Consider the following 25839-nt stretch of genomic DNA (forward strand, 5'->3'; position numbering starts at 1 on the left):
CCTTCCTATCACAGACACTTTGAATATAACACAATGAATAAATAGCAACAAAGGGATATAGACTTTGGGTACCAAGGAAGGTGATGAAAGGCAGCAGCATTGCTGAACGAGAGGGCTCTTTATTACTCTATACATATTTAGAAATGTATTTATATATTAATAAACAATCTTGTGCTACAGAGGAAACCATAAAATAAATTTACTAAAAATTTAAGTGAATAAAAATGAAATCATTGCATGTAGCATTTTATAATTAATATTTTGTGGAGTAAAGTTAGTACAGTACTTTGAGGGAAATTTATAGCAATATATTTATCAGGAAATAAGAAACTTTAAAATACTGAGTTAAACATTTAGCAGAAGAAGTTGGAAAGCAAAAGAATCAGATAGAAGAGTAAGAAAAATAAAATAAATAAGGACAAAAATCCTACCCTACTGCGTCAATGATACCAAGAGACAATCTGCCACTTAGCAAAAACTACAGTCTACAAACTTCAGATATCTAACCCTTCCTACTGCTAAAAGTTTGCCATCTCCGAACTCCATGCTTCCCAATTCTAGGATCAGTTCACATCTTGCTCCGAAACACCGTATCCTACGAACTTAATTCTCTCTAGTTTAGCAAACAATCAGCTATTCATTTCAGATATGTGATAAAGGCCTCTTCCATTCCTCTCTATACATTCTCAAAATATTCACTGCCTTTTGGGGACAAATTACAAGGATGTTCATTACAGACTAATCTGTGATGTCAGGGAGTTGAAGGCAAACTGGATGTCTATAATCATGTAAGTAGACAGGTTAAGAGAAATGGATACATGTGTTACTGTAAAACTGCAGAAATCAGAAACAATCTAATCGTACACTTATAACAACATGTATAAACCTTAAAAATAGCACTTGGTGAAAAAGATAAAAAACAGGATGAGACACATACACCATATAACCCAAATGATTTATCTCAGTTAAAAATACAGCACAACTAAATAATACACAATAAATTTTGCAAAAACATGGAACCAAAAAGTACACATTCCACTTATTAGAATGTTTGCCTCTGGGAGTCCTGTAACAGAAGTGAAGAATGCTAAGGAGAGAAAAGAGTAAGGTAGAATAAGATAAGGTGAGCAAAATACAGTGAAGTGTAAAGTGAAGGATGGGAGGGGAAGGATGGGAAAGGGAGAGAAAGGAGGGGAATGGAGATAAGGGAAGAGGGGGCAGGAATTGGAAAGGAAGAGAAAAGAGGAAAGGAGAGGAGAAGGAGGAGGAAGGAGAGGGAAAGAAAGTGGAAGAGAAAATAGGGAGAGAAGGGAGAGGAAAGGGAGAGAAGGGAAGAAAGAAGGTAGGGAAGAGGAGAAGAGAGGAAAGGAGAAGGCAGAAAAGGAAGAAGCAGAAGGAGAATCCTTTTCTGCAACAATGTTCCTAATGAATTATATAGTATGATTAATCTAAGCTTCTTCACCTAGGGTCTAAAACATGAAAAAAAAATAATTTCAGACATTTAGTGAAGTAATGATGGTAACTGTGTACACATTAGGATAACAGATTGTCACAAAATCTTTTAATTTTTTTTAATGTATGCTTTAAAAGTCTAGCTCCTTTCATGTCTGGACATAAAAAATAAAATTTTTCCCCACAGTCTATTAAAACTGACAAATATCTTCTCTTTTAGAAGCATATAACTTCAAGTTTATTGAAAGCTTTCACAAAGTAATCCTTTTCTTAAAATAAATAAGCCTTCAGTGGAAAAGCAAAAACAAACTTTGCTTTTTTCACCCATACAGTTACAATATGTCTTTATTTCCTTTCATTTTGTTGGGGGCATCCTTACTTTTCATTACTCGTTATACCACTACAATTTCTGAAATCCAAAGAAGAAAAATTAAATATAAGGAAAGCTTCATTGTCTTTTATTAAAACCATTCTCTGTAGCATACATTAAATTATACACCTATGTGTAATAGATTGCAATTTTATGTGTAGGTTTTTGTCTATAAACGAAGGTGTTACTTTAATGTAGTTATCATGGAAGGTTTCCGTTTATTTATACAACCATGCCAATGTCCAAATCATGTTTTATATTCTTTCAGCATTGTTCAAAAAATGATTTTATGTCCTAATATATATACATTTTCTGTATTACTTAACTTTGTCATATCTTGAATTTTGAAATTTAAAAATATATATTACACTTCCTCCTATTCCACAAAATGAATGTTAACCCATTACAACCAAATTAAATTCACTCATAAATGATGAAGATTTAATATTAATGTTATTGAGATATGAAGATTATCCCACAGGCTCTCCAAACAAACAAGAAAACAGAAAAAAGTATACCTGATCTCTGAGAAAGAACTAAATGCTCTCTTTCTACTCTTTCCTACCCAAATGACTGAACTGTTGCACATTAGTAAACAACAACAAACAAATAAGAAAACCCTAATATTCTCAAAATCACATATCATAGCCATGGTTTGTGAAAATTTCTGGTTTCACTATGTAAATATACAAATCTTTGTGGGTTAAATTACATCAAAATAAAAGCTGCAATTTACTGGCAGAGACATGAGTTTTGAGAAAATGCTTTAAAATATCTCTTTTAAAAGAATAACTTCCAAAGCTTTTACAATTTTCATGGGCTAAAAATACAAAAATGATGAAATACTTTCTTGTCTTTTTCCAATTCACTCATCATATATACTATGTATATTGGTATATATAGTATAGGAAACCACGGAAGTAAGTGTTCTAAACAAAGGAATTGTTGATAGTGTTTTTTTTACCATTCAGATTTACATATATCAATTCTGGGTTATAGACTGTCTGGATCAGAGGACCTGGATTTGCTATCTGTCTTATTGCTTAAAATTTTTTTTTTTTACCTAAGACAGGCACTAGGAGATCCCAAAAGATCTTTTTTCTCTGCTACTATCCCTAGGCAAGAAGGAGGAATTAGCCTTGTAACCAGATCCTTCTAGTCTCTGCCTTTAATTTTAAACAAGAAACCAGACGACTAAAGATGTAAGACTGACAGGGAACAGCAGAGGGCAGTATTTACTCATGGCTAAATCATCTCCCAGCTCAGAAATTTTAAATTTGGAGGGGGTCACTGTGGATGAAGTGTATGACTTACGCCCTATATTTGCATTACTTGGCTTAAATTCTTTTTTTCTAAGCGGTTTTCCTTAAAGGGGAAATAATACTAACCTGATTCCTAGTCACATTTTTCCCCCTCTTTGAAGTGCTGCGTGATACCATAAAAAATCAGCTACAGTAAATAGCAGGGGAGTTAATCTGAGTGCCTCGAGTGGCACGTGGGTAATTCTAAAATTTAAATTTCATTCTATTCATTTCAATTTTTCTCATAGCTACCTTCCCCCCCCCCCCCCCCCAGACAAAAACTAAACCAAAACAAAAAGAAACCATTCGTCAGGATTCCTTTGGCTAGAAAATGGCTAGAGGGCAATACTCCCAACAAAGATCAAAATTCCAAACTTTGGGAAAGGAAACAAAACCGGAGTTCCCCCGGCTTTTCCTGTAGGAAATCCGAAGTGCAGTTGGTGCCCAGGGCTTGATGCCCCTAATCACCTGGAGGCAGGGGCGGGGCGAGTGGAGACAGGTTTAGGGTTAGACCCGGACTGCCTTGGGCTCGCTCTAGAGAAGGATTAGGGAAGGTTCGGTTTGAATGCTGTTGGATCTTATTGTACGGCAACTCCCTTCCTTCCCTTCGAAAGAGAAAGGGCAGGAAACGGTTAAAGCAAATCTGCGCTTTGCATTCCCAGACAGGCTTTGCTTAATCCTTCCTCCCGCTCTAACAGACCCTCACCCCCTGCCTTTCTTTTATTTCTCTCGACCCCCTTACCCTTGAGTTATTACTAGCATAACAACCTAACGGTCTTCCCCCAGACCCGGTCCCTAAAGTTATTTATCTGCAAACCTGACCCCACCCCCATCCATTCGGCAGCAGCTTTTTGCTGTTATTGCTCAGATGCCGGCCAAGATTTGACCAAAAAGAAAAAAAAAAGAAAGAAAGAAAAAGAGGGGCGGGAATCGCCGCCTAGCCCCCACCCACCCTTTCTCAGCGCCTCCTACTCGCCGGGCTCCCACACCCGACCGCCTACCGTCCTCCCGGAGGCTGGAGTGATTAGCATCCCGAGAAGCCAGTCGGAGGCCGAAAAAGTCGGAGCGCGCGGGCGGTAGGAGTGCCAGGCGGGGCCGCTCCAGCTCGGGTCCAATGGGGCTGGGGCGAGGGAGGGGCGGTAGGTGACAGCACCCGGAGCCCGGGGGAGTCCGGCTGAACTAAAGTGCGGGGATCAATGAGTGGCGAGCAAAGTTTCTGAGTCCTGCTCAGCTCGCGGTCTTCCCTCCCCCTCTGTTTGTGTTTCGGCGGCGCTGTGTGTGTGTGTGTGTGCGTGTGTGTGTGTGTGTGTGTGTGTGTGTGTGTGTGCGCGCGCGCGCGCGTGCGGCGGGGAAGGGGCGGGGAGAGTGAGGGAGACCAGCCGGAGGTTGAGAGGGGCTCGCGGAGCTCCAGCTCCTCAGCGGCGCTGCAACCTTCAGCCCGGGCAGGCGAGAGGGAGGGCGCTGACAGCCGCCGTCCGGAGCTGCTGGGGGCGCCGCCGCGGTCCAGCGCCGATTCCCCGCCTCCACCGTCAACAGTGCGGGAGAAAAGGGGCACCGATCACCACCACCCTACCCCGCCCCAAACAAAAAGCCTTGTGGATTACAAAGTGAAACTGACACGGGACAATAAAACCAAAGGGCAAGAGGTCAGGGGCGAGGCGCACTAGAGGGGGCTTCTGTCTGGGACCGCCGGAGAAGGAGTCCCCTGGCGTGGTGAGGGGAGGGGACGCGGGGACAGCGCGCTGCTCCTGCCCGACGCCGGCGAGGCCGAGAAGAAAGGGGGACCTGCGCTTGATTTGGATGTACAAATAATGGGTCGGCAGGCGTCCCGGCAGAGGTAAAAAAAAAAAAAAAAAATGCTGAGGAGCGCTGGATTTTGCCTGTGCCCGCCTAAGGGCTGGAAGCGGCAGCAGGGGCGGCGGCAGCTCCTCCTGGAGGAGAAGGGACGGAGCTGAGCGCTCCAGAGCGCCCGGCGAGCGTTTGGAATGCAGTTTGCTGGCTGCCCGAGCTCAGACGCCGCCGCCTGGGCCTCCGCGCCACTTCTGCAGCCCTGCTGAAGGGCTCTGCAGCCTTGTTCTTGAGGAGAGGGGAACTCGAGGAAACTCCTTGTCTCCAGCTTTTGGGAAAGGAATTCGATAATCCCCGGGTCCCCATTGCCCCCTGCCCAGTGCGCAGTTGTTCGCTCCACACCGCTGCGGAAGTTCGTTCTTCCTTCCTCAGTTTCTTCGCCTTGGGTAAGTTTTAAAGTTTCTGAAGATAATTGTTTGCGGTAATTCCTCCTATACCTTAAATACAGGCAACTTCTCCCAACTCCTATCCACCCCTGGCGAAAACGCTCAGACTCTCCGGATTCGAAAATAAAGTGGAGGGGGAATTATAGGAGATTGGAGAAACTTCTCTGGGAACTCGTCCACAAGCAGGAGTAAGTGCCCGAGGAATGCCCTGCCGCTTTTCCTCAAGGCATCTCTTCCCTCACTAAGCGTCCAAATGGCTACCTGGAGGCTTTTACTCGGGCGAATTGCTTCTTCTGGACTGGAAGTTCTTTGAAATAGCAGAGCTCTCCGAGCCCTCGGCTGCATGTCTGCTGGTGCTACTTGATCCCTGTCACTATCAGTCTTTTTTTTCTTTTTTTTTGGCCTCACCTCTTCCTTCTCTTTATCACTCCGTCCCAGGGAGCCAAGACCATGGACTTGGCAGCAGACAGGGCTCCTGGCCGCCCGTGGCTCCCGCTGCCCACTTTAACGTTATTTCAGCTCCTTCGGGTCTTTTGGCTGCTGTCCCTGCTCCCGGGGCCCGCCCGGGTCAGCGGGGCGGAGCAGCGCCAGGTGTTCCAGGTGCTGGAGGAGCAACCTCCCGGCACGCTGGTGGGTACCATCCAGACGCGCCCGGGCTTCACCTACAGGCTCAGCGAAAGCCACGCCCTGTTTGCTATAAACAGTAGCACCGGGGCCCTGTACACCACTGCGACCATCGACCGCGAGAGCCTGCCCAGCGACGTGATCAACCTGGTGGTTCTTTCCAGCTCACCCACCTACCCCACCGAAGTGCGGGTGTTGGTGCGGGACCTCAATGACAACGCCCCGGTCTTTCCAGAACCCTCGATTGTGGTCACTTTCAAGGAAGACAGCAGCAGCGGGCGGCAAGTCATCTTGGATACCGCCACCGACTCGGACATCGGCTCCAATGGCGTTGACCACCGGTCCTATCGCATCATCCAGGGCAACGAAGCGGGTCGCTTCCGCCTGGATATCACCCTGAACCCGAGCGGCGAGGGCGCGTTCCTGCACCTGGTGTCCAAGGGCGGGCTGGACCGCGAGGTCACACCGCAGTACCAGCTGTTGGTGGAAGTGGAGGACAAGGGCGAGCCCAAGCGGCGGGGCTACCTGCAGGTAAACGTGAGTGTGCAGGACATTAATGACAACCCCCCGGTTTTTGGCAGTTCCCACTACCAGGCGGGGGTGCCTGAGGACGCCGCGGTGGGCTCCAGCGTCCTCCAGGTGGCGGCGGCGGACGCGGACGAGGGCACCAACGCGGATATCCGCTATCGGCTTCAGGACGAGGGGACCCCCTTCCAAATGGACCCCGAAACGGGGCTCATCACGGTGCGGGAGCCCTTGGACTTCGAGGCCCGGCGCCAGTACTCGCTTACCGTGCAGGCTATGGACCGAGGCGTGCCTTCCCTCACGGGGCGTGCCGAGGCGCTGATTCAGCTGCTGGACGTCAACGACAATGACCCGGTGGTAAAATTCCGCTACTTCCCCGCCACCTCGCGCTACGCCTCGGTAGATGAGAACGCTCAAGTGGGCACGGTCGTGGCTCTGCTCACCGTGACGGACGCAGACTCCCCAGCGGCCAACGGGAACATCTCCGTGCAGATCCTTGGAGGCAACGAGCAGCGCCACTTTGAGGTGCAGAGAAGCAAAGTGCCGAACCTGAGTCTCATCAAAGTTGCCAGCGCCCTAGACCGGGAGCGCATCCCTTCTTACAACCTGACTGTTTCTGTCTCGGATAACTACGGGGCGCCCCCTGGCGCAGCGGTCCAGGCGCGCTCTTCCGTGGCGAGTTTGGTGATTTTCGTCAATGACATCAATGACCACCCTCCCGTGTTTGCCCAGCAAGTGTACAGAGTGAACCTGAGCGAGGAGGCGCCCCCGGGAAGCTATGTGAGTGGCGTGTCCGCCACTGACGGCGACTCTGGTCTCAATGCTAACCTGCGTTACAGCATCGTCTCTGGTAATGGCCTGGGTTGGTTCCACATCAGTGAACACAGCGGTCTAGTGACCACTGGGCTTGCCGGGGGCTTGGACCGTGAACTTGCTTCCCAGATTGTACTGAATATCAGTGCTCGGGACCAGGGGGTTCACCCCAAGGTTTCCTATGCCCAGCTTGTTGTGACTCTCTTGGATGTGAATGATGAGAAGCCAGTGTTTAGCCAGCCAGAAGGATATAACGTGTCTGTGGTTGAGAATGCACCTGCTGGGACTGAACTATTGGTGCTTGGGGCCACCGATGGGGACCTGGGTGACAATGGGACAGTGCGATTCTCCCTGCAGGAAGCTGAGACCGACCAGAGGTCCTTTCGCCTGGATCCTGTGTCTGGGAGGTTGAGTACTGTCTCCTCCTTGGACAGGGAGGAACAAGCTTTCTACTCCCTGTTGGTTCTGGCCACAGATCTGGGGTCACCTCCCCAGTCATCGATGGTTCGCATAAATGTGAGCCTCCTGGATATTAACGACAACAGCCCTGTGTTCTACCCAGTCCAATACTTTGCTCATATTCAGGAGAATGAGCCTGGAGGTAGCTACATCACCACCGTGTCTGCCACTGACCCAGACTTGGGTCTCAATGGAACCATCAAATATAGTATATCAGCTGGGGACAGGTCTCGGTTTCAGGTCAATGCTCAGAGTGGGGTTATTTCTACAAGAATGGCCCTAGACAGAGAAGAAAAAACTGCTTACCAGTTGCAAATAGTGGCTACTGATGGTGGCAATTTGCAGTCTCCCAACCAGGCGATAGTAACCATCACTGTGTTGGACACTCAAGACAACCCGCCTGTATTCAGCCAGGCTGCCTACAGCTTCGTGGTCTTTGAGAATGTGGCCCTGGGATATCATGTGGGTAGTGTGTCTGCATCCACCATGGATCTCAATTCCAACATCAGTTATCTCATTACTACCGGGGATCAGAAAGGTATGTTTGCTATCAACCAGGTTACTGGGCAGCTTACCACAGCAAGTGTGATTGACAGAGAAGAGCAATCCTTTTATCAGCTAAAAGTAGTAGCCAGTGGGGGCACAGTGACTGGAGACTCTATGGTTAATATAACAGTTAAGGATTTGAATGACAACTCTCCCCATTTCATTCAGGCAGTAGAGAGTGTGAATGTGGTTGAAAATTGGCAGGCAGGTCACAGCATTTTCCAAGCCAAAGCTGTGGACCCCGATGAAGGTGTCAATGGGATGGTACTCTATAGCCTGAAGCAAAACCCCAAGAATCTCTTTACTATCAATGAAAGGAATGGTAATATTAGTCTGCTAGGACCCCTGGATGTTCATGCTGGTTCCTACCAGATAGAGATCTTAGCATCTGATATGGGTGTTCCCCAGCTCTCCTCTAGTTTCATCTTAACAGTGTATGTCCATGATGTAAATGACAACCCACCAGTGTTTGACCAGCTTTCTTATGAGGTCACCCTTTCTGAGTCAGAACCTGTGAATTCTCGATTCTTTAAAGTGCAAGCTTTTGATAAGGATTCAGGAGCAAATGGTGAAATTGCGTACAGCATTGCTGAAGGCAATACCGGGGATGCTTTCGGCATATTCCCAGATGGTCAATTGTATATAAAAAGTGAACTGGACCGTGAACTTCAAGACAGATATGTTTTACTGGTTGTTGCTTCTGACAGAGCGGTGGAACCCCTTAGTGCTACTGTGAATGTTACTGTAATTTTAGAAGATGTAAATGATAACAGACCTCTTTTTAACAGCACCAATTACACATTTTATTTTGAAGAAGAGCAGAGACCTGGGTCGTCTGTGGGCAAAGTAAGTGCCATAGATAAAGACTTTGGGCCAAATGGAGAAGTAAGGTATTCTTTTGAAACGGTGCAGCCAGATTTTGAGTTGCATGCCATTAGTGGGGAAATTACAAATACCCATCAGTTTGACAGGGAGTCTCTTATGAGGCGGAGGGGGACTGCGGTGTTTAGCTTTACAGTCATCGCAACAGATCAGGGGCTCCCTCAGCCTCTTAAAGATCAGGCCACGGTACATGTTTACATGAAGGATATAAATGATAATGCTCCCAAATTTTTAAAAGACTTTTACCAAGCAACAATATCAGAGTCAGCAGCCAACCTGACACAGGTTTTAAGAGTATCTGCTTCAGATGTTGATGAAGGTAATAATGGACTTATTCACTATTCTGTAATAAAAGGAAATGAAGAAAGACAGTTTGCTATAGACAGCACCTCTGGTCAGGTGACACTGATTGGCAGATTAGACTATGAAGCCACACCTGCCTATTCCCTTGTAATTCAAGCAGTGGATTCAGGAGCAGTCTCCCTCAATTCGACTTGTACCTTAAACATTGATATTTTAGATGAAAATGACAATACCCCTTCTTTCCCTAAGTCAACATTATTCGTTGATGTTTTGGAAAACATGAGAATTGGTGAACTCGTGTCCTCTGTTACTGCAACTGATTCAGATTCAGGTGACAATGCTGACTTACATTACAGTATCACTGGGACTAACAACCATGGAACTTTCAGCATTAGCCCAAACACTGGGAGCATTTTTCTTGCCAAAAAATTGGACTTTGAAACACAGTCTTTGTACAAATTAAATATAACAGCAAAAGACCAAGGAAGACCTCCTCGTTCATCTACAATGTCGGTGGTTATACATGTGAGAGACTTCAATGACAATCCTCCTACCTTCCCTCCTGGGGATATTTTCAAGTCTATTGTTGAGAACATCCCCATTGGAACATCTGTCATTTCTGTGACTGCACATGACCCCGATGCAGACATTAATGGGCAACTCTCCTATACAATCATTCAGCAGATGCCACGGGGCAACCACTTTGGCATAGATGAAGTCAAAGGCACTATCTATACTAATGCTGAGATAGATCGGGAATTTGCTAATCTCTTTGAGTTAACTGTTAAAGCCAATGATCAAGCTGTGCCTATAGAAACTAGACGGTATGCTTTGAAAAACGTGACTATTTTGGTCACAGACCTCAACGACAATGTTCCAATGTTTATATCACAAAATGCCCTGGCTGCAGACCCTTCGGCTGTGATTGGTTCTGTTCTGACCACAATCATGGCTGCTGACCCAGATGAAGGGGCGAATGGAGAGGTGGAGTATGAGATCATCAATGGTGACACAGACACCTTCATTGTGGATCGCTATAGTGGAGACCTGAGAGTGGCTTCAGCGCTGGTGCCTTCTCAACTGATCTATAATCTCATAGTTTCAGCCACAGACCTTGGCCCTGAAAGGAGGAAGTCAACCACTGAATTGACCGTCATTCTTCAGGGCCTTGATGGACCTGTTTTTACGCAACCCAAATATATAACCATTTTGAAGGAGGGAGAACCCATTGGCACCAATGTGATATCAATAGAAGCAGCTAGCCCTAGAGGATCTGAAGCCCCAGTGGAGTATTATATTGTCTCAGTCCGTTGTGAGGAAAAAACTGTTGGACGGCTCTTTACTATTGGACGACGGAGTGGCATCATTCAGACTGCAGCCATACTGGACCGGGAGCAAGGAGCATGTCTTTACCTGGTGGATGTTTATGCCATAGAAAAGTCAACTGCTTTCCCCAGAACACAGAGAGCAGAGGTAATGATTTTGTCATTCCTTATGAATTATTTGTTGATATTTTTTTTTTTTGGAAAGATCATTCTCTTTCTATTTGCTTTCTATAATGATTTACCTGTATTGTTGAATTGTTCATTTTACTGACAGGACCATATAAAAATGTTCTGTCTTACAGACTAACAAGAAATACATACAGTTTAGCTTTCAACCTGATCAGAACCAAAGTATGAACACTTTTTACCTTGTATTCATCTCATACTATCTTATGTGTAAAGCTAAGGAGAATTCTTTAGCCATCTTAGAAGTTCAGGAAAAAAATCCATTTATTCAAGTTAAATTACCTTATTAAACTAAACACCTCACAGTTAAGAAAGTCTACCAGAGGATGAGGAATTTCAGACTTGAGAAATCTCTATTCCACAATGAAGAACTTTGGTAGAAATCAGCGTTATAGCATGACTTTCTAGGGGGGAGTGGCAATGGACTGACAGTTTACATCAGGACAGTATTAACTTTCACATCCTCAGCAGTCTTGGCAGTTTCTTTATAGACAGTGACTAATTTTAATGTGCTGAGCCAAGTTTGGGGAGATTCCTGATTTCATCTGCCTTCACATTGAAGGCACTATCTTCTGACTTAACATAATCCTTTTCTTCTCTCTTGAACTAAAGCATGTAATGTGCTGTGAATGATCAGAGATTAGAAGCTGTTTCTTGAGACAAGACCGTATTGTTAAATGCCATGGTTTAGGTAAAAGTTGTTCTGTCTGCTGATAGGTTAGACACTAATGTTTCATAGCAGAAGCCAAAGAATTTCAAGCTTGGCCTTTCCCGGGGTGTATTTTTGACTACTACCACCTCAGTGTGTCATTGATTTGCTTTTTTAATTGAACTGCTTCCAACGTTGTTTTGATCATCAACCAGAAACGATACAGCTATACCCCGGATGGCTCATTTGCTGGTTCCTAAGTTCTCTCTCCCCTTCAATATATCCCTTCAAAGATATCTTTGAATATCCCTTCAAAGATATTCTGACGTCACTCAGCCAAAAACACAAAATATCAAATGTGGTTTGTGATACTTGGCAGGAACCCAGACACAACATGCTAGCGAATTTGAGGCTCATGTGTTTGTTTTCTTGCTTTCTTTTCTTTTTTATAGCTGTGAGGGGTTTTCTTCATTTACAATGTTCATTTGTTATTATTATCTTTTCGAATCCCATGTGATTTTTTTTTTTTTCAAAATGGCTAGTTATGGCTCTTCTATTGATGAAGCAGTGTATTCATGGCCTAGAGGATATTAGATATATAATTAGAGATGTAATTCTTAATAGAGACATAATTCTTAGAGATATCATTCTAAGTGAAATTCAATTTTATCTTGTACACACAGCCCTGAAGAAACTTCTACCCGCATGTCCTCTTTTACCTAATTAGGTTTTTAATGATCTGAGATAGGTCGTTACATACTGAGTTATTTGGTTTAACTCAGGCTATGATTTACATGTAATTTTATTTTGATTTGGGGTTATTCCTCTGCTAAACCCACTTCCTGGCTCTATTTTCCTTCTCTGGAATTATTTCTTAGATGAAGAGATTTAATTAGTTTAAAAATGGAAATACTTATTAAAGACAGGCAATTAAGTCATTCTAGGCTTTAGGAAAAAATTTTAAACTATAAAACAGATTATGTTATTGGTTGTTGTTTGGTTAAAGTGATTACCTTTGCTTGGCAATGAGAATAAATGTCCATTGTTATCATTAGAAGATTTATTTAGTCTTACTATTTATCCATTAGATATGCAAAGATTGACTTGGCTTAAACTTATTAAATAGTGCTGTCTCTTCATTAGACATGAGGAGTAAAAGTAATAATTATAAATCATTTTGTTAATAATAGGAGATAATAAGTCTGTTATTTTTTAACCTCAAATAACACCAATATGAAAACTTATTCATATTTTCTATAACCTGTTTAAGGATCTGGAGAGAATTCACCATAATAATTTTTTTATGAGAAAAAAATTGTTTGTCAGGGTATCTTCTGTGAACTAAAGTGCTGAAATTGTAAACCAAGTTTGAGTTCCCAAGCTCCAACCACTCCTAAAATTAAAAGCAAATGTGTTTCTCCAAAGAATATTGAAAGCAGTAGTTGGGAGCTAGAATTTCATATTATTATTGGTTGTATCTTTCAATTGTATACAATAAAGTTCTTTTTTCCTTCTACTCAAACAATTAATTTACCATGACTTTGCAAAAAGAAGCTATAAATTACCTAGGGTTGTCAGAGGTGATTTTTCAATTGTTCGTTTCCAAGTGCAAACTTTGCTCCAATGCATTTTTTAACAATTTATTCCTGTACATTGATAGGAGTCTGGGTTGCTTACTCAGGTTTCTGGCTAGAGTCATGGCTGATCACATTCCATGGGCAAGCAGAGGGTCAGTGGTAAAAGAGAAATGATTTAATCTGCATTCTTTTCAAGCTCTGACACTTGGGTGGAGGGGGACGGGTCCTGGGGATTTGGCTTCAGTACTGCTACTTCCGGAGATTGTCCAATTGTACACCTTCACCTCCCTCACCTATCATAGCTAAAACTTTGGTATATAGAAGAGTGTCTTTGAAGGATGACTTTTGTGTTGCAGACACAGGTTTATTATCCTTTCATTTTGCATCTTTGTATTCTCAGAAGAGTCTTGATTATGTTAGAATAGCTCATATACATTTTCTACCTCTTTTCTATCTTCAACAACAAAAAATAGAGATGCAGCGCATCCACAGGCATTTCTTTTTTAACATGTGTTTTATGGCAACATGCAACTTAGGGACTGGGTTGGACTTTTGAAGGTCAGAGTTTTTGTCTCATTGGTCTTTATGATCTCCTAGTATAATATTTCCTTGATAATAATAATAGTGCCTAGAGTCTGGTATATTACCTGATGTATAGGAAGTGCTCAGTACATGTTTACTGTATGAGATAGTAGAAGAGCTAAGGCTGGTACATGTGTTCTTGTGTCTCAGGAATAATCAAAAGAGAGAAGCAGGGGGAATGGAGGGAGCTATAGTAAGTTTGATCTTATCATTAATTGAACTAGGGACATAAAGACATACCAATTATCTCTGTTCTACAAACGAACTGAGAATTGTCAGAAAGCTCAAAGAGGAAAGAAGAATTTAGGTGGGTGGTCTCACATGGAACTTAGCATTTAAATTGAAGGAAATATTATATATACTTCCAGGTTGCAGTTCTCAAAATGGTTGACCTCAGGACCCCAAAGAGCTTTTGCTTGGGTGTGTCTTATCTATTGATATTCATGTTATGAGCATTAAAATTGAGAAAATTGTAAAATATTTATTAATTTCTTTAAAAATTACGGTAACCATATAATATATATTTGTTAAGAACTTAATTTTGTCAACCCTAAGAAATAACAAAAAAGACACATTACTTTATGCTTTCATAAATCCCTTTAATATCTGGATTAAGAGAAGACAGCTGGATTCTCAAATCTCATTTTGTCTATTGTAATATGTTGTTCTGGTTAAAATAGATGAAAATAATCTATCTTCCCTCAGACAAAGCTGGATAAGAGAGAGATATTTTGATATCTTTTTCACATAACTGTTGATTTTCTTTTGATACTATACAGAATTTCACAAGTGGCTGTTTCTTAAAACTTACTTGCAATAAGGAATCTGAAACCCTACCATTGAATTTTTCATACTTTGTTGCATGAAAATATTGATCTACCTTGCTTTATGAATAGAAATTTTACCTATGTATGACTTAGAAACATCAGGCACTGATCATTTGGAAAATATCTGTATAACTGATAAGGAGCTTATCAAAAGAGCCTTTACATATATGGACTCACAACCTCATGGTAATGGTTCAGAGTTTTCCAAATTTGAATTTTCACTTGAAAGCTCAAATTTTATCATTAATAACATATATTGTTAGTTGTTTCCCAAAGTATCAGACTCCCTTTGTTCATTTTCAAACAAACAAAACATGTCTGCCATTTTTTTAAAAAAGCATGCTTTCTCTATCAGTTGTTTTTTTCAAGGAAAAATTGTATTCCATAAATAAAGCAACTAGTTCAGCTTGCAACTCAATCCATCACACACATGCTTTTCTTTGAGACTACTGTATATAGGTACCGACTAATGGCTCTTTGTTCATGTTTCACTATTTGTCACCCCAAATATTGAGAACACATTGGGATTTAAGGGTTGAGATTTAATAAAATTGATTATTTACTGTTTCTTCAAGGGAAAGTCTTCAGGTTTTAAGTGAAACTGGCATTTTATTTTCACTGTGACTAGTAAGTGAATAATCCAATTACACCTGGAATACTTTGGAGCTACTGCTTGGCTTTGTGCTAAGGTACCAGCAGTTTTACCAGCTATCAGTTTTGTACCTCTAGTGTAAATGTCAACACAGTGAAAAGGCAAACACTGCTTTGTATTATTATGAATACAGTTTTGATTTCCCAGGTGTCTTTAATGGATCTTTGGTATGCCTGGGGCACCAGGTTCTGTGGTGGGAGAACCATTGGTCTAAGTAGTGACATTTTTGCAATTCAGTAAAAATAATAAGACAACAAGAAATATTCTATTAAAAGTGTGCTTAGAATATTAAGTGAACAAATTATGGTTTTTTAAAGATTCAAAATGAATTTTAGCAATTGATAATAAACCTATTTATTTTCACAATGAAACCATCAAGATTCCAAGAGAAATGGTGGAAACATTTGTAATTAATACAGAATATCAAGCTTAGAAATACTTTTCTTCCAGACTGTTTAGAATAAAGGTGAGTGAGCCTTACATTAAATGCCTGTATATTTTGTGTGTCATTCGTCATAGGCAAAATATAAGCAAAGAGTTGAATATTTAATAAGAATGGTAATAATTATTATAAAATTTCAGTGATTGAGCTGAGTACTGTTTCCTTAGCAATTTTATCATTTGAGCCTCACAACATGTCATATCACTCCCTCTTTGTAGTTGTGGAAGCAGTCTCAGAAAAGTTAAGTGATTTGTTTAAATTCAGGTAGATAGAAAGAAAACCACATCCAGACTTGTAGTCCATGATTTGAGTTTGTAGTTATTTTCCTATAAAGCCAGGGCGGTCTGTGGCCTTAGTCAAGAGAGGGACGTTTAATCTGATGGATACAACTGTATATGTAAGCTTTTGATTACCTTGTTTTTAACACCCTTTTTTGGTGTTAAAAAGTCTTTGAAAAGTGGTATTATGTATTGTCTGAACCAAGAGAAGTCTGACTCTGCTGCCTCACTCAAGACCTTCAGCAGATGCTATTCATTCCTATGGGTCACTTCCTGGTAGGAACAAGGATACCAGTTTGAGGACATGTGGAGGTGTTTCTGGGTCAGGGAAGAGGTTGAGAACATGAGAGGGGCCTTGGAGACAAAGGGAGGGCATATTTGGTGACTTTCCTCAACCACAGTACTCTGCAGATTGGAAGCAGTCGCTGTACATTATGAAGGTAGAGAATCCATTTTTGGATTTTCAGATGATAAATCTTACTCTCCTAAGAAATAATGATGAAATTGTGTGGCTGACTTATGAAGATTTTATGAAAAGAAGGAAAACATTTTCTTACTTTCTCAGCTTTTGACTTCCACGGTGTTTATTTTTTAATAATCTATGATTATTTTCTGATTTTGTTTTTTCCCTGTTGGTATGTTTTTGAATTTGTTAAACAAAACACTGTGACTTAAGGGCTCTATAAATTTTCAAGTCGTGTACACAGATAGGAAATACTGATGAGTGATTAAGTTCATGCTGCATAAAATCATATATGGCTTCAGGATACTCAATTTCTTCTCTCTCTTTTGGCTACAGATTTTCATTGATATAATTTGTCTTCTGACAAAGTTATTGTTTATTTCTTTTTTGCCTTTATTAAAACCCAAATTATTTTAATCCTTTTTTTGTTTCACAAGACTTTGAAGCAACTACCCTAAGAATAGTTTTGAAAAGATATTTATGCACTTCATATTTTGTGGAATCAATTTTTCATTGCATTGTCTGCGTCTTGCACTTTGTCATCATTACAATGAAAAACTGCCGAAGAACCTCATTAGCTGTGAGGGATTGTTGAGCTAGTGACTATAAAGGATTCCACAGGCTCTGAAGTGTGTCCTCTCTTATAAGAATTAATAAATCTAAGGTTCAGCTCTTTGTAATAACCATGACATTAGGTGATATTCAGAATTAGGAGCTTGGGAGTGAAAATTGGGGAATAGTAACTGGCAAATGACATGGCCAAAATAAATTAAAGTGTTTCTTAAAGTGTCCTAGATATGGAATATGGTAAATATATTCTATTGTTTTCAGGCTTTAAGTAGTCTTTGACAACATATGGCTGATTTTAATACTATGATAAGTGAGGAGAGAGTATGAATAATGCAGAGAAATGAAAACAAAAAAATTCTATTAGGCAAGTATTATTTATAAAGTGAATACATGTAACATATTAAAATAAGCATAATGCCATGTACTAACATGTGTGCAACCTCTGTGCAAAGTTGTATGCAACCATCGTACAAAGGTTGATGGATTTTCCCTGGTATTAAAATCCTGAGACAGAATAGGACAGTAAGGTCACGAAGATGACACAATCTAAGTGGAAGATACTTTATATGTGGACTTCCCTTGTGGCTCAGCTGGTAAAGAGTCCGCCTGCAATGCGGGTTAACTGGGTTCGGTCCCTGGGTTGGGAAGATCCCCTGGAGAAGGGAAAGACTACCCACTCCAGTATTCTGGCCTGGAGAATTCCATGAACTGTGTAGTCCATGGACACAACTGAGTGACTTTCACTTTCTTTCTTTTATATGTGGTACCCAGGAATTGACTATAGGGACACAGAGTCCAGACATATATCAATATTTAGGAAACAATTTGGAGTTAAAACCAAGTTTTAAGGTATTCAGAAAATGTTGAGAAACATTTATAAACTCTGACAGCAGGTAGTTGGGAGCCAATGGCATTGTTATGGAATATTTGTTTCAGATTACTGACATTTTTTGCAAACATTTTATCATATATAGATTCTAACATATATAAAGTGCTTACAGTATGTCAGACACTGGTGAGCACTGGGCAATGTCTTGCCTTCACAATAATTGTGACATCTCACCATTTAACAAATGAGGATACTGAGGCTAATGAAAGTCGTTTACGGAGCTTGTTTATGGTGGAAGTGGATTTGAACCCAGCAGTCTGACTTGAGTATGTATGTTTAATCCCAGCACAGAATGTTATAACGATGGTTGATACTTTCTGTACTCTCATAGGCATCCAGGTTTTGCTGTGTAAAAAGTTGTTTTCATATTTTTATGTTCCTTCATACTAGTGACTGAAAAAAGAAAGGGTAAAGTGAAATTTAAAGACCCAATAGTAGGGTAACTTTGTTGTTGTTGTTTAGTCACTAACTCATTTCCAACTCTTTTCAACCCTATGGAGTATAGCCCACTGGACTCCTCTGTTCATGGCATTTCCCAGGCAAGAATACCAGAGTGGGTTGCCGTTTCTTTCTCCAGGGTACCTTCCCCACCCAGGGCTCAAACCCATGTCTCCTGCATTGAGAGGCTGATTCTTTACCACTGTACCACCTGGGAAGCCCAGTAGGACTATATAGGTACTTCTTAATCTTTATCTAGGTTACGCTTGAATAAATGGACCTGTAGTGTCAGTTCTTCATTTTATTTCCTTCAGCTTTCAGTGAAAATATATTTTCATTGCCTATACCTGTCTTCTTTCTTCTCTTTGTCTCATAAATCCACCCCCATCAGACTTAGCTTCTGCAACTCTAGTGAAATTGTTGTTACCAATGTCTCTATGATAGCCACATTTTTGCATCATTGGGTAATTCCCAGTGCCCATTGTATATGTACTTCTAAGTCATTAGACTCTGGGGATTTTTATTCTGTTTCTTGGACCAGTGCCTTTTCAGCCTTCTTCAACAACTTCTCTCCATGCCTTCCAATTTCAAATGTTGGCATATCCCTGGAATCAGTTCTTGAAAAACTAGTCCTTTTTAATCTACACTTATTCCCTGGAAGATCTCAATCAACCTCATGATTTTAAATAATATATACAGAGATGACTCCAAAATTTTGTCTTTACCTTGTATATCACTCCTGAATTCCATATTCATATAAAAAAACCACTTACATATTTGAATAGTTTCTCAATAGGTGTTTGGAGTTAACATTTCCAAATCTGAGCTCCTGTATCTTCCCCAATAAAAACTGACTCAACCCTTAACCATCTCCTCCTCCTTTGATGGCAACCCCAATCTTCTAACTGCTTAGGTCAAAATCTGGAGTTATTCTTTGATTTCTCGATTTTCTCAACCTGTGTGTAATCTGTCAGTTAATCTTGGCTCTCTCTTAAAAAATATTTCTGGAAACTGATCTTTTCTCATCACTTACACTTTAACTCCCTTGGTCCAAGACACCATCATCCTTTCCTTGGATTGCTGAAGACACCTTCTTACTGATCTCCAGCATTCTTTCCTACTCTTCTTCCCTGAGTATTTGCTTTATTCATACTGACCTCTTGCTGGCTCCCAGAACTTGCTAGGCAACCACCTACCTCAAAACAGTTGCTCCTCACTCCTCCTGCTCCACTGAATGCCCTTTCCTCCAGATAGCTAATTGGATTGTTTTCTCCCACACTTCAAATATTTGCCAATATCTCCCATTCTAAGTGAGAATTAACCTTTATTTTCTGACTTATTCCTATAGCCCCACCCTCTCCCATTCTGCCTGATCTCCATTTCCCTACTGTAGTGTTTCATGTTCCTCCCCCATAGAACTGATCAGCCTTCTTCCATAGCTTCTTCTCATCTTCCAAGATGCTCAGTGCTGAAATGCCTTAGAATCAGTTCTTGAAATTCTTCTCTTTTTTCTAACCAATTCTGTCCCCCTGAGGTGAGGAGTCCAACCAATCTCATTGCTTTAAATAACATACATACACTATATAGATAAGTACATATATAAGTGCATGTGTGTGATATGATTTTCTGGTCCATAATTTTGGTTCTGTTTTATCTGTCTTCTTCCACAAGGGAAGGTATGTGGAGGTAGGCTATGTTCACTGATGTAGCTCAAGAGCACAGACCATTACTTGGAACATAGTAAGCACAAAGTAAATTTTGGTTGAATGAATGAATGAACAGATCAGTTGACCTCCCTGCTTCTGTCTTTGATCTCTTTTATCTAGTCTAGCAGAAGTGATCCTTTAAAATATATGTGAGAGCATTTCACTCACTTCTTCAAAACCCCAGGCTTTGCACTTCACTCGTTGTAAAGCCAGATCTTTAGAGTGAGCCCGAAGGCCCTCTGAGACCCTCTCCTCAGTGATTTCTTGACATCTCTTCCCTTGGATCTGCGTCCCTGAGCTTGCTCAGCAGTCTCAGCGTGGGTTCTGGCCAGGCCTCGGGGGCTCCTGTCTCATGCCGTGTGCTGGCTACACTCAGCCTCAACTGCTGGCTGAGCGCTTTTCTTACCTCTTTTCTCAAAGCCACCTTGCAGAGTTTTCCTTCCCTCCACCTTCCTTTTTCTCTTTCCTTCTTCTTGTTTCTTCTTAGTCCCTATCATCACCCAACAGAACACATATGTTCCTTCTTTATTTTGTTTATGGTGTGTCTTTCTCCAAAAATATATGTTCCACCAGGGGAAAGGTTTTCTGCTCTTTATTACTGCTGTATTCCCAGCACCTTCAATATGTCTGGCTCAAGGCAGACACTCAGTAAATCTTTGATAAACTAAAGTATTGCTGTAGAACATGCTGCAAATATGCTGCCTAAGGGCCAGGAGCTCAGTCAGTGAAGCGTGCTGAAGGAAAGGAGTCATTTTTCATGTCTGAGGCCAAGCCGTGGAGCTTCTTCTGAAATTAGTGATGCTAGCTAATTATCCAGGACTGATTTTCCTGGATTAAATGACCGTGGCTGCGTGATGTGAGTGGTTAAAAACCTGTAACTCAATCTCCAGAAATCTGTATTGCCTAAAGTACAGTAAGATCACTAATGCTTATTTTATAGACATTTTTGGTCAAGTAGAACATTTTAGAAAAAAATATATATATATAAAACAATGTATATATGGCATTGTATTCCCATGGCTTCTCATTTCCTTAGAACTTATCAAATTTTGCTTTAGAGAGCAAATCTTAACTTATTTAAACCATGTTGCTTTTTCTGCTAAAAAGCAGAATAGCAATATTCTACTTTGGATATTGATAAATTTAAGTGCTATCATTCTTTTTTCAAATTTACCACCCTTGCTAAATATTTAGCATCAATAATATCAGTCAACTTGACTAACAAAATACAGCAAAGAAAATATTATTTAGCATTTCATTCAGACTGAAGTTTAGGTGAAAGAGTGCAGGCTTTTGATTTGGAAGAAGCTTGATTCAAACATTGTCATGGTTACTCTCTGAATTTCATTTTCCTCATCTGTAAAATAGATATGATTGCCTATTTCAAGGTTTCTTGTATGAGTGGGGGGAGAAAAGGTGCTCACTAAAATCTGTTAGTTTCCTTCTTCTTTCTTTCCAAAGTACAGATATGCACAGAAGTATTCATGTTTAGGAAAAAATAAAAAGCTTTCTATTTCTGAAATGCTTTAGAGTACTGTTCTTCCTTTTTTCCCTTGATTTCCCTAACAAGTCTGTGAGGAGGCAGATAAGGTGTTTTTTGCTTCATTTATAGGAAGAGACCCAGAGAATATCATGACTTGTACGTGGTCAAAAACCTAAACTAACATTCAGATTTTCCTGACTTTGGTTCACATGCTTGACACTAAACCACACCGCTCAGTCTGTAGTTATGTTGATGCTGTTTATCCATTCATCATTTTGTTATTGTTGACATAATTCAATAATAGTTATAGTCTCTTCAGGGAATTAATTTACTAATCCAGAAACTTTGTTGAGAGGCTTAGTTGCTTATGAAACAATCAAATTAAAATATATTATTCAGTGTCTGTTTCATCTTAAAGCCTTCTCTTTTATTTAGATGAGAAATGTTCATCTCTCAATTGTCATATATTGACTACCGTAGAATCATGTGTGTTAACCTGAGAATCTATTTTGAAATTTTTTTTCCATTACTTAATGTAGTTCTCTTCATTGAAGTCAAACTGACTGGTCCCATCAAATAAAGGTAAAACTATCTTTTCTTCAAAACTACTTTGTTTTCTGTAATACATATACATTCTGGTAACTTCTTTGGTGTAGATTTTCTAATTCATAATTAAAACATTTCCCTGGAAAGAAAAATGCTTTATTACTTTCTGAAATTGTTCAAAATAAGCAAATATCCATAGTAGATATGCTTCCCTTCTGCTTGGCATAGTGGTCTGTTGTATGTAACTTTGTCTTTTAGTCAAAATATTTGCTCTTTATGTTTATAGACACATCCACTTCATGCTACAGTGGGTTTGAAGCAGGTTACAAAAATATATATACAAAGAAAAGGATGATGGAATAGTTAAATGAGTCTCTGGGAATCAAAAATAAGTATAGCCAAAAAAAACAATCCTGGAATATATAAAATTAGCATACAGAAAATGTGTGACTTAGATAGTCCACTAAATTATATTTAGTTTGCTAAAGGCCAGATTAAACAGAGATATAAGATCAGGTAGGTAAGCCATGGTGTCCTCTATTAAACAAGCACATACACGCAAAAGGCAGTTAACCAAAGAAATACAGGTTTTCTAAACCTTAAGGACCTAAGAAGAATTTATCTCAGAGATGCTCAAAAGAGATCTTTGTTTAACTGATGGTTTTCTCAATGGTATTTTTACTAATACAGTGACACATTTTCAGTATCTCTTATTTTGATGTCTTTTAGAAAGTACTTAAGACAAATGGTAAAAGTATGATTCTACCAAACTATTTATGGATCGAAAGAGAGGCCCCATTGATAATGTGCTCTTGTTTGGCTTTATTTCATGTAGTGAATTAATATTTTATAATCAGATGAAGAGCATTCCTACTGGGGCTTTCACATTAACATTTCTGTAGCACATCACAGGGATAACCTGAGCTTTTGGGTTTCAGTAAGATTTTAGCTTAATCAATCCATGAGGAATCTTTACTTGTATTCTTTAAAGGTTCATTTAAGGCAATTGCTTAAAAGGCTTGGCCCAAATCTAGCAACCTGTGTCTTAGGTTGTGACCATTTCTTAGAAACATAATTGAATTACTGAAATTTGCTTGAATTAATTATATTGCTTGATTGTAGTGTTTTTCCTCATTAGTAGCTGTATGCCAGTCCTTTAATTGCTACAAAAAGTTGACTTGGTTTCTTTTTTTAAGATGTAACTTCAATTCTCCACTGAAAAGATTAAAATAGTAATTTATTTGTATGGCTAAATGGGACAGAACTGTCTGTGTTGCATCTACAGCTTAGTATTTTATTACCTTGCATAATAAAACAGGCAAAGTTATTTATCCATTGAGGTTGTAGTTAATTACAAGTAAGTAATGAATCCTTAGGATTTCAAGTCCAGGGCCTGGCAGATTTAGAACACACTTGACCCCTGACTTGCTGGAAAATGTAGGATGTGGGAGTAAAAATTTTCTTTATAGGACAAGATGCTTTGTGATGGGAGGGACCACATAAGCTTGCCAAAACTTTGGGTCAAACTGAGCACAGATGGCCATAGCTGATAGAAGTGTCTATTACTGTATTTTCTTCCAGGCACTTTTCTGCCTATGTGTCACTGTGTTTATACTAAAATGAAGAATTTTTGCTGCTCAGCAACAAAGAAAATATACATTTAGAGAATAAAAGTTTTGTTAAGGAAAAAAATTGGTATTTTTAGATGTTGGAAGGCCGAAGATATAAGGAGGTATTGCTTTGAGACGTACTAACATTAAGTAAAGGCAGTTCTCCATGAGAAAGATCTTTGTTATACATGTCTAAAATTAAATAAATCACATTATACATTTACTTCCTAGTTTGTCCCTACCTTCTACCTCAAATACTACTTGAAACAAAAAGCAGCCTAAGGAAATGCATTATGTTAGTTGATATAACTTCTTATGGTATACAGGGTAAATATTTGACAAAGTGAAAATCTACATTTTATTTACTGACTTTAAGTGTTTCTGAAAATAATTATTTTAAATCCTTAATTAAAGGATTTAATATGTACTTCAATTTCTGAAAGAGTTCTATGTTATTCTTAATATTGAGTATAATTGTGCATTGCATGATTAAATACTGAAATAAACATAAATTTGAAAGTCAGACTAATTTTGTTAAAATCCTGGCTGTACCTTTTCAAGCTTTGTGACTTTGAAGCAGAAGTTAAACTTCTCTGAGCTACAGCGCCTTCATCTGGTAAAAGGAGAGAATCCTAACCACTTACCTTAACCACTGTACAAAGCACTGCATATTTTCCTAAAAGTCTGTTTGGTTTACATTTATTGGTGCTACATTCACTTATTTACTCCTTATTTACTTATTTACTCCTGAGTGGTCCAGAAGACAATGATTAAAAAGAAAAAAAAAGTGTAAACAGCTACGAGGCATGTAAATAGCTACTGCTCTTGTAGAAATTATGATGACATTTCAAATGATGCCAGGTGGATGGGGAACAAAACACCACTTAAAAATTATATTTCCTAGTTTAAAGGAAATTACTATGGAAGCACATTAGAAAATACCTCTCTGGTTATTTTCTCCATTATAATATATCTGGCAAAAAATAACTTTTTAAATGATGGTGACTAATAAGCTGAAAAACATACCTCAGCAAAGAAAGGTTATTACCTAAGTCAAGGAAACGGAGGTAGTTTTTACATTGTTTATTTGCCTATAATTTAAAGAAATTTTAGAATTCTTCTTTTAATTTTAATATAATGTGAAACAAGATAAGTGTCACCCAATTTATGGACCATGTTCTGTTGAGTATCAAATATTAGAGTCATTTTAAAACACAGGCGGGCTACCTGAGAAATGCAATAAAAATAAAAACTTTATTGAAAGACAGGCTGTTAGAAATTAGACATCAGAACATCTTTAAGGTGTAAAATACATTTATTTCAATTTAATACCATAAATGAAACATCTAGAAGAGACATAATTTTAAATATTCCCACAATGCACAGTAAGCACTGCAATTTTACAAGATTTATTTCTAAGAAAAATTGTTTTAGAAACTGTTCTATTTCCTCTGTGCTTTTCTGAGTTAGTTAGTTATCTTCTTTCTATCCTAAAGGAGGAAATAAAACATGGTACTGCTCTCTTTATGTGTCTGATCTGAGGTCAAGGCACTCACATTGCAATAGTTTTGAATGTACCATGATTATGAAGGCAAATAAATTTAAACAGAACTGAAGTGATAGGAAGATACCAGTTTTTGTTGATTTCCAACTTGTGTCAGACACTGTACTATATGCTTTACAGATATTATCTCATCTATTTACAGATATTATCTAATCTATTATCTCTCAAAAATTCTTTGAAGTGCATCTCAGTATCTGCATTTCACAGATGAAGTATCAAGGACCAGAGCAATTTGAGTAAACTGTTCTGTGATAAAGCTGTATTTGAATTCATTTGGTTTCAAAGCTTTTGTTCTTTCTACCACACTCTACTGCTGTTTAATTATTATAAATTATTATCTGCTAAGGTAATAGAAAGAATGAGATAAAAAGAAAAAACACCATAAATATACACGAAGGCATCTGAAGTTTGACCTATAGCATAGCCAGACAGATCTTACTTTTTTGTCTGAAATATTTATATAAAGAATTTTCAATTTTTAAAAACTAAAAAATATAATCAGATAATTTTTTGAAGAGTTAATAATCTCCCTTCAAAGAATAG

At 39.7% G+C, this 25839-nt stretch overlaps 1 protein-coding gene across 1 annotated transcript in view; it reads left to right on the forward strand.

The window, feature by feature from the left end:
* Window positions 1–5390: 5390 nt before the first annotated feature.
* The window catches only part of FAT4 (FAT atypical cadherin 4), a 174135-nt gene continuing 153686 nt past the window's right edge, over window positions 5391–25839 (forward strand). The window contains exon 1 of the mRNA XM_065904930.1: window positions 5391–10982. Within this exon, the coding sequence (XP_065761002.1) occupies window positions 5808–10982 (5175 nt within the window). The 5' untranslated portion in view covers window positions 5391–5807. The remainder of the gene's footprint in view (window positions 10983–25839) is intronic.

Source organism: Muntiacus reevesi, chromosome 13, assembly GCF_963930625.1.
Source record: "Muntiacus reevesi chromosome 13, mMunRee1.1, whole genome shotgun sequence".
Classification (NCBI taxonomy): Eukaryota; Metazoa; Chordata; class Mammalia; order Artiodactyla; family Cervidae; genus Muntiacus; species Muntiacus reevesi.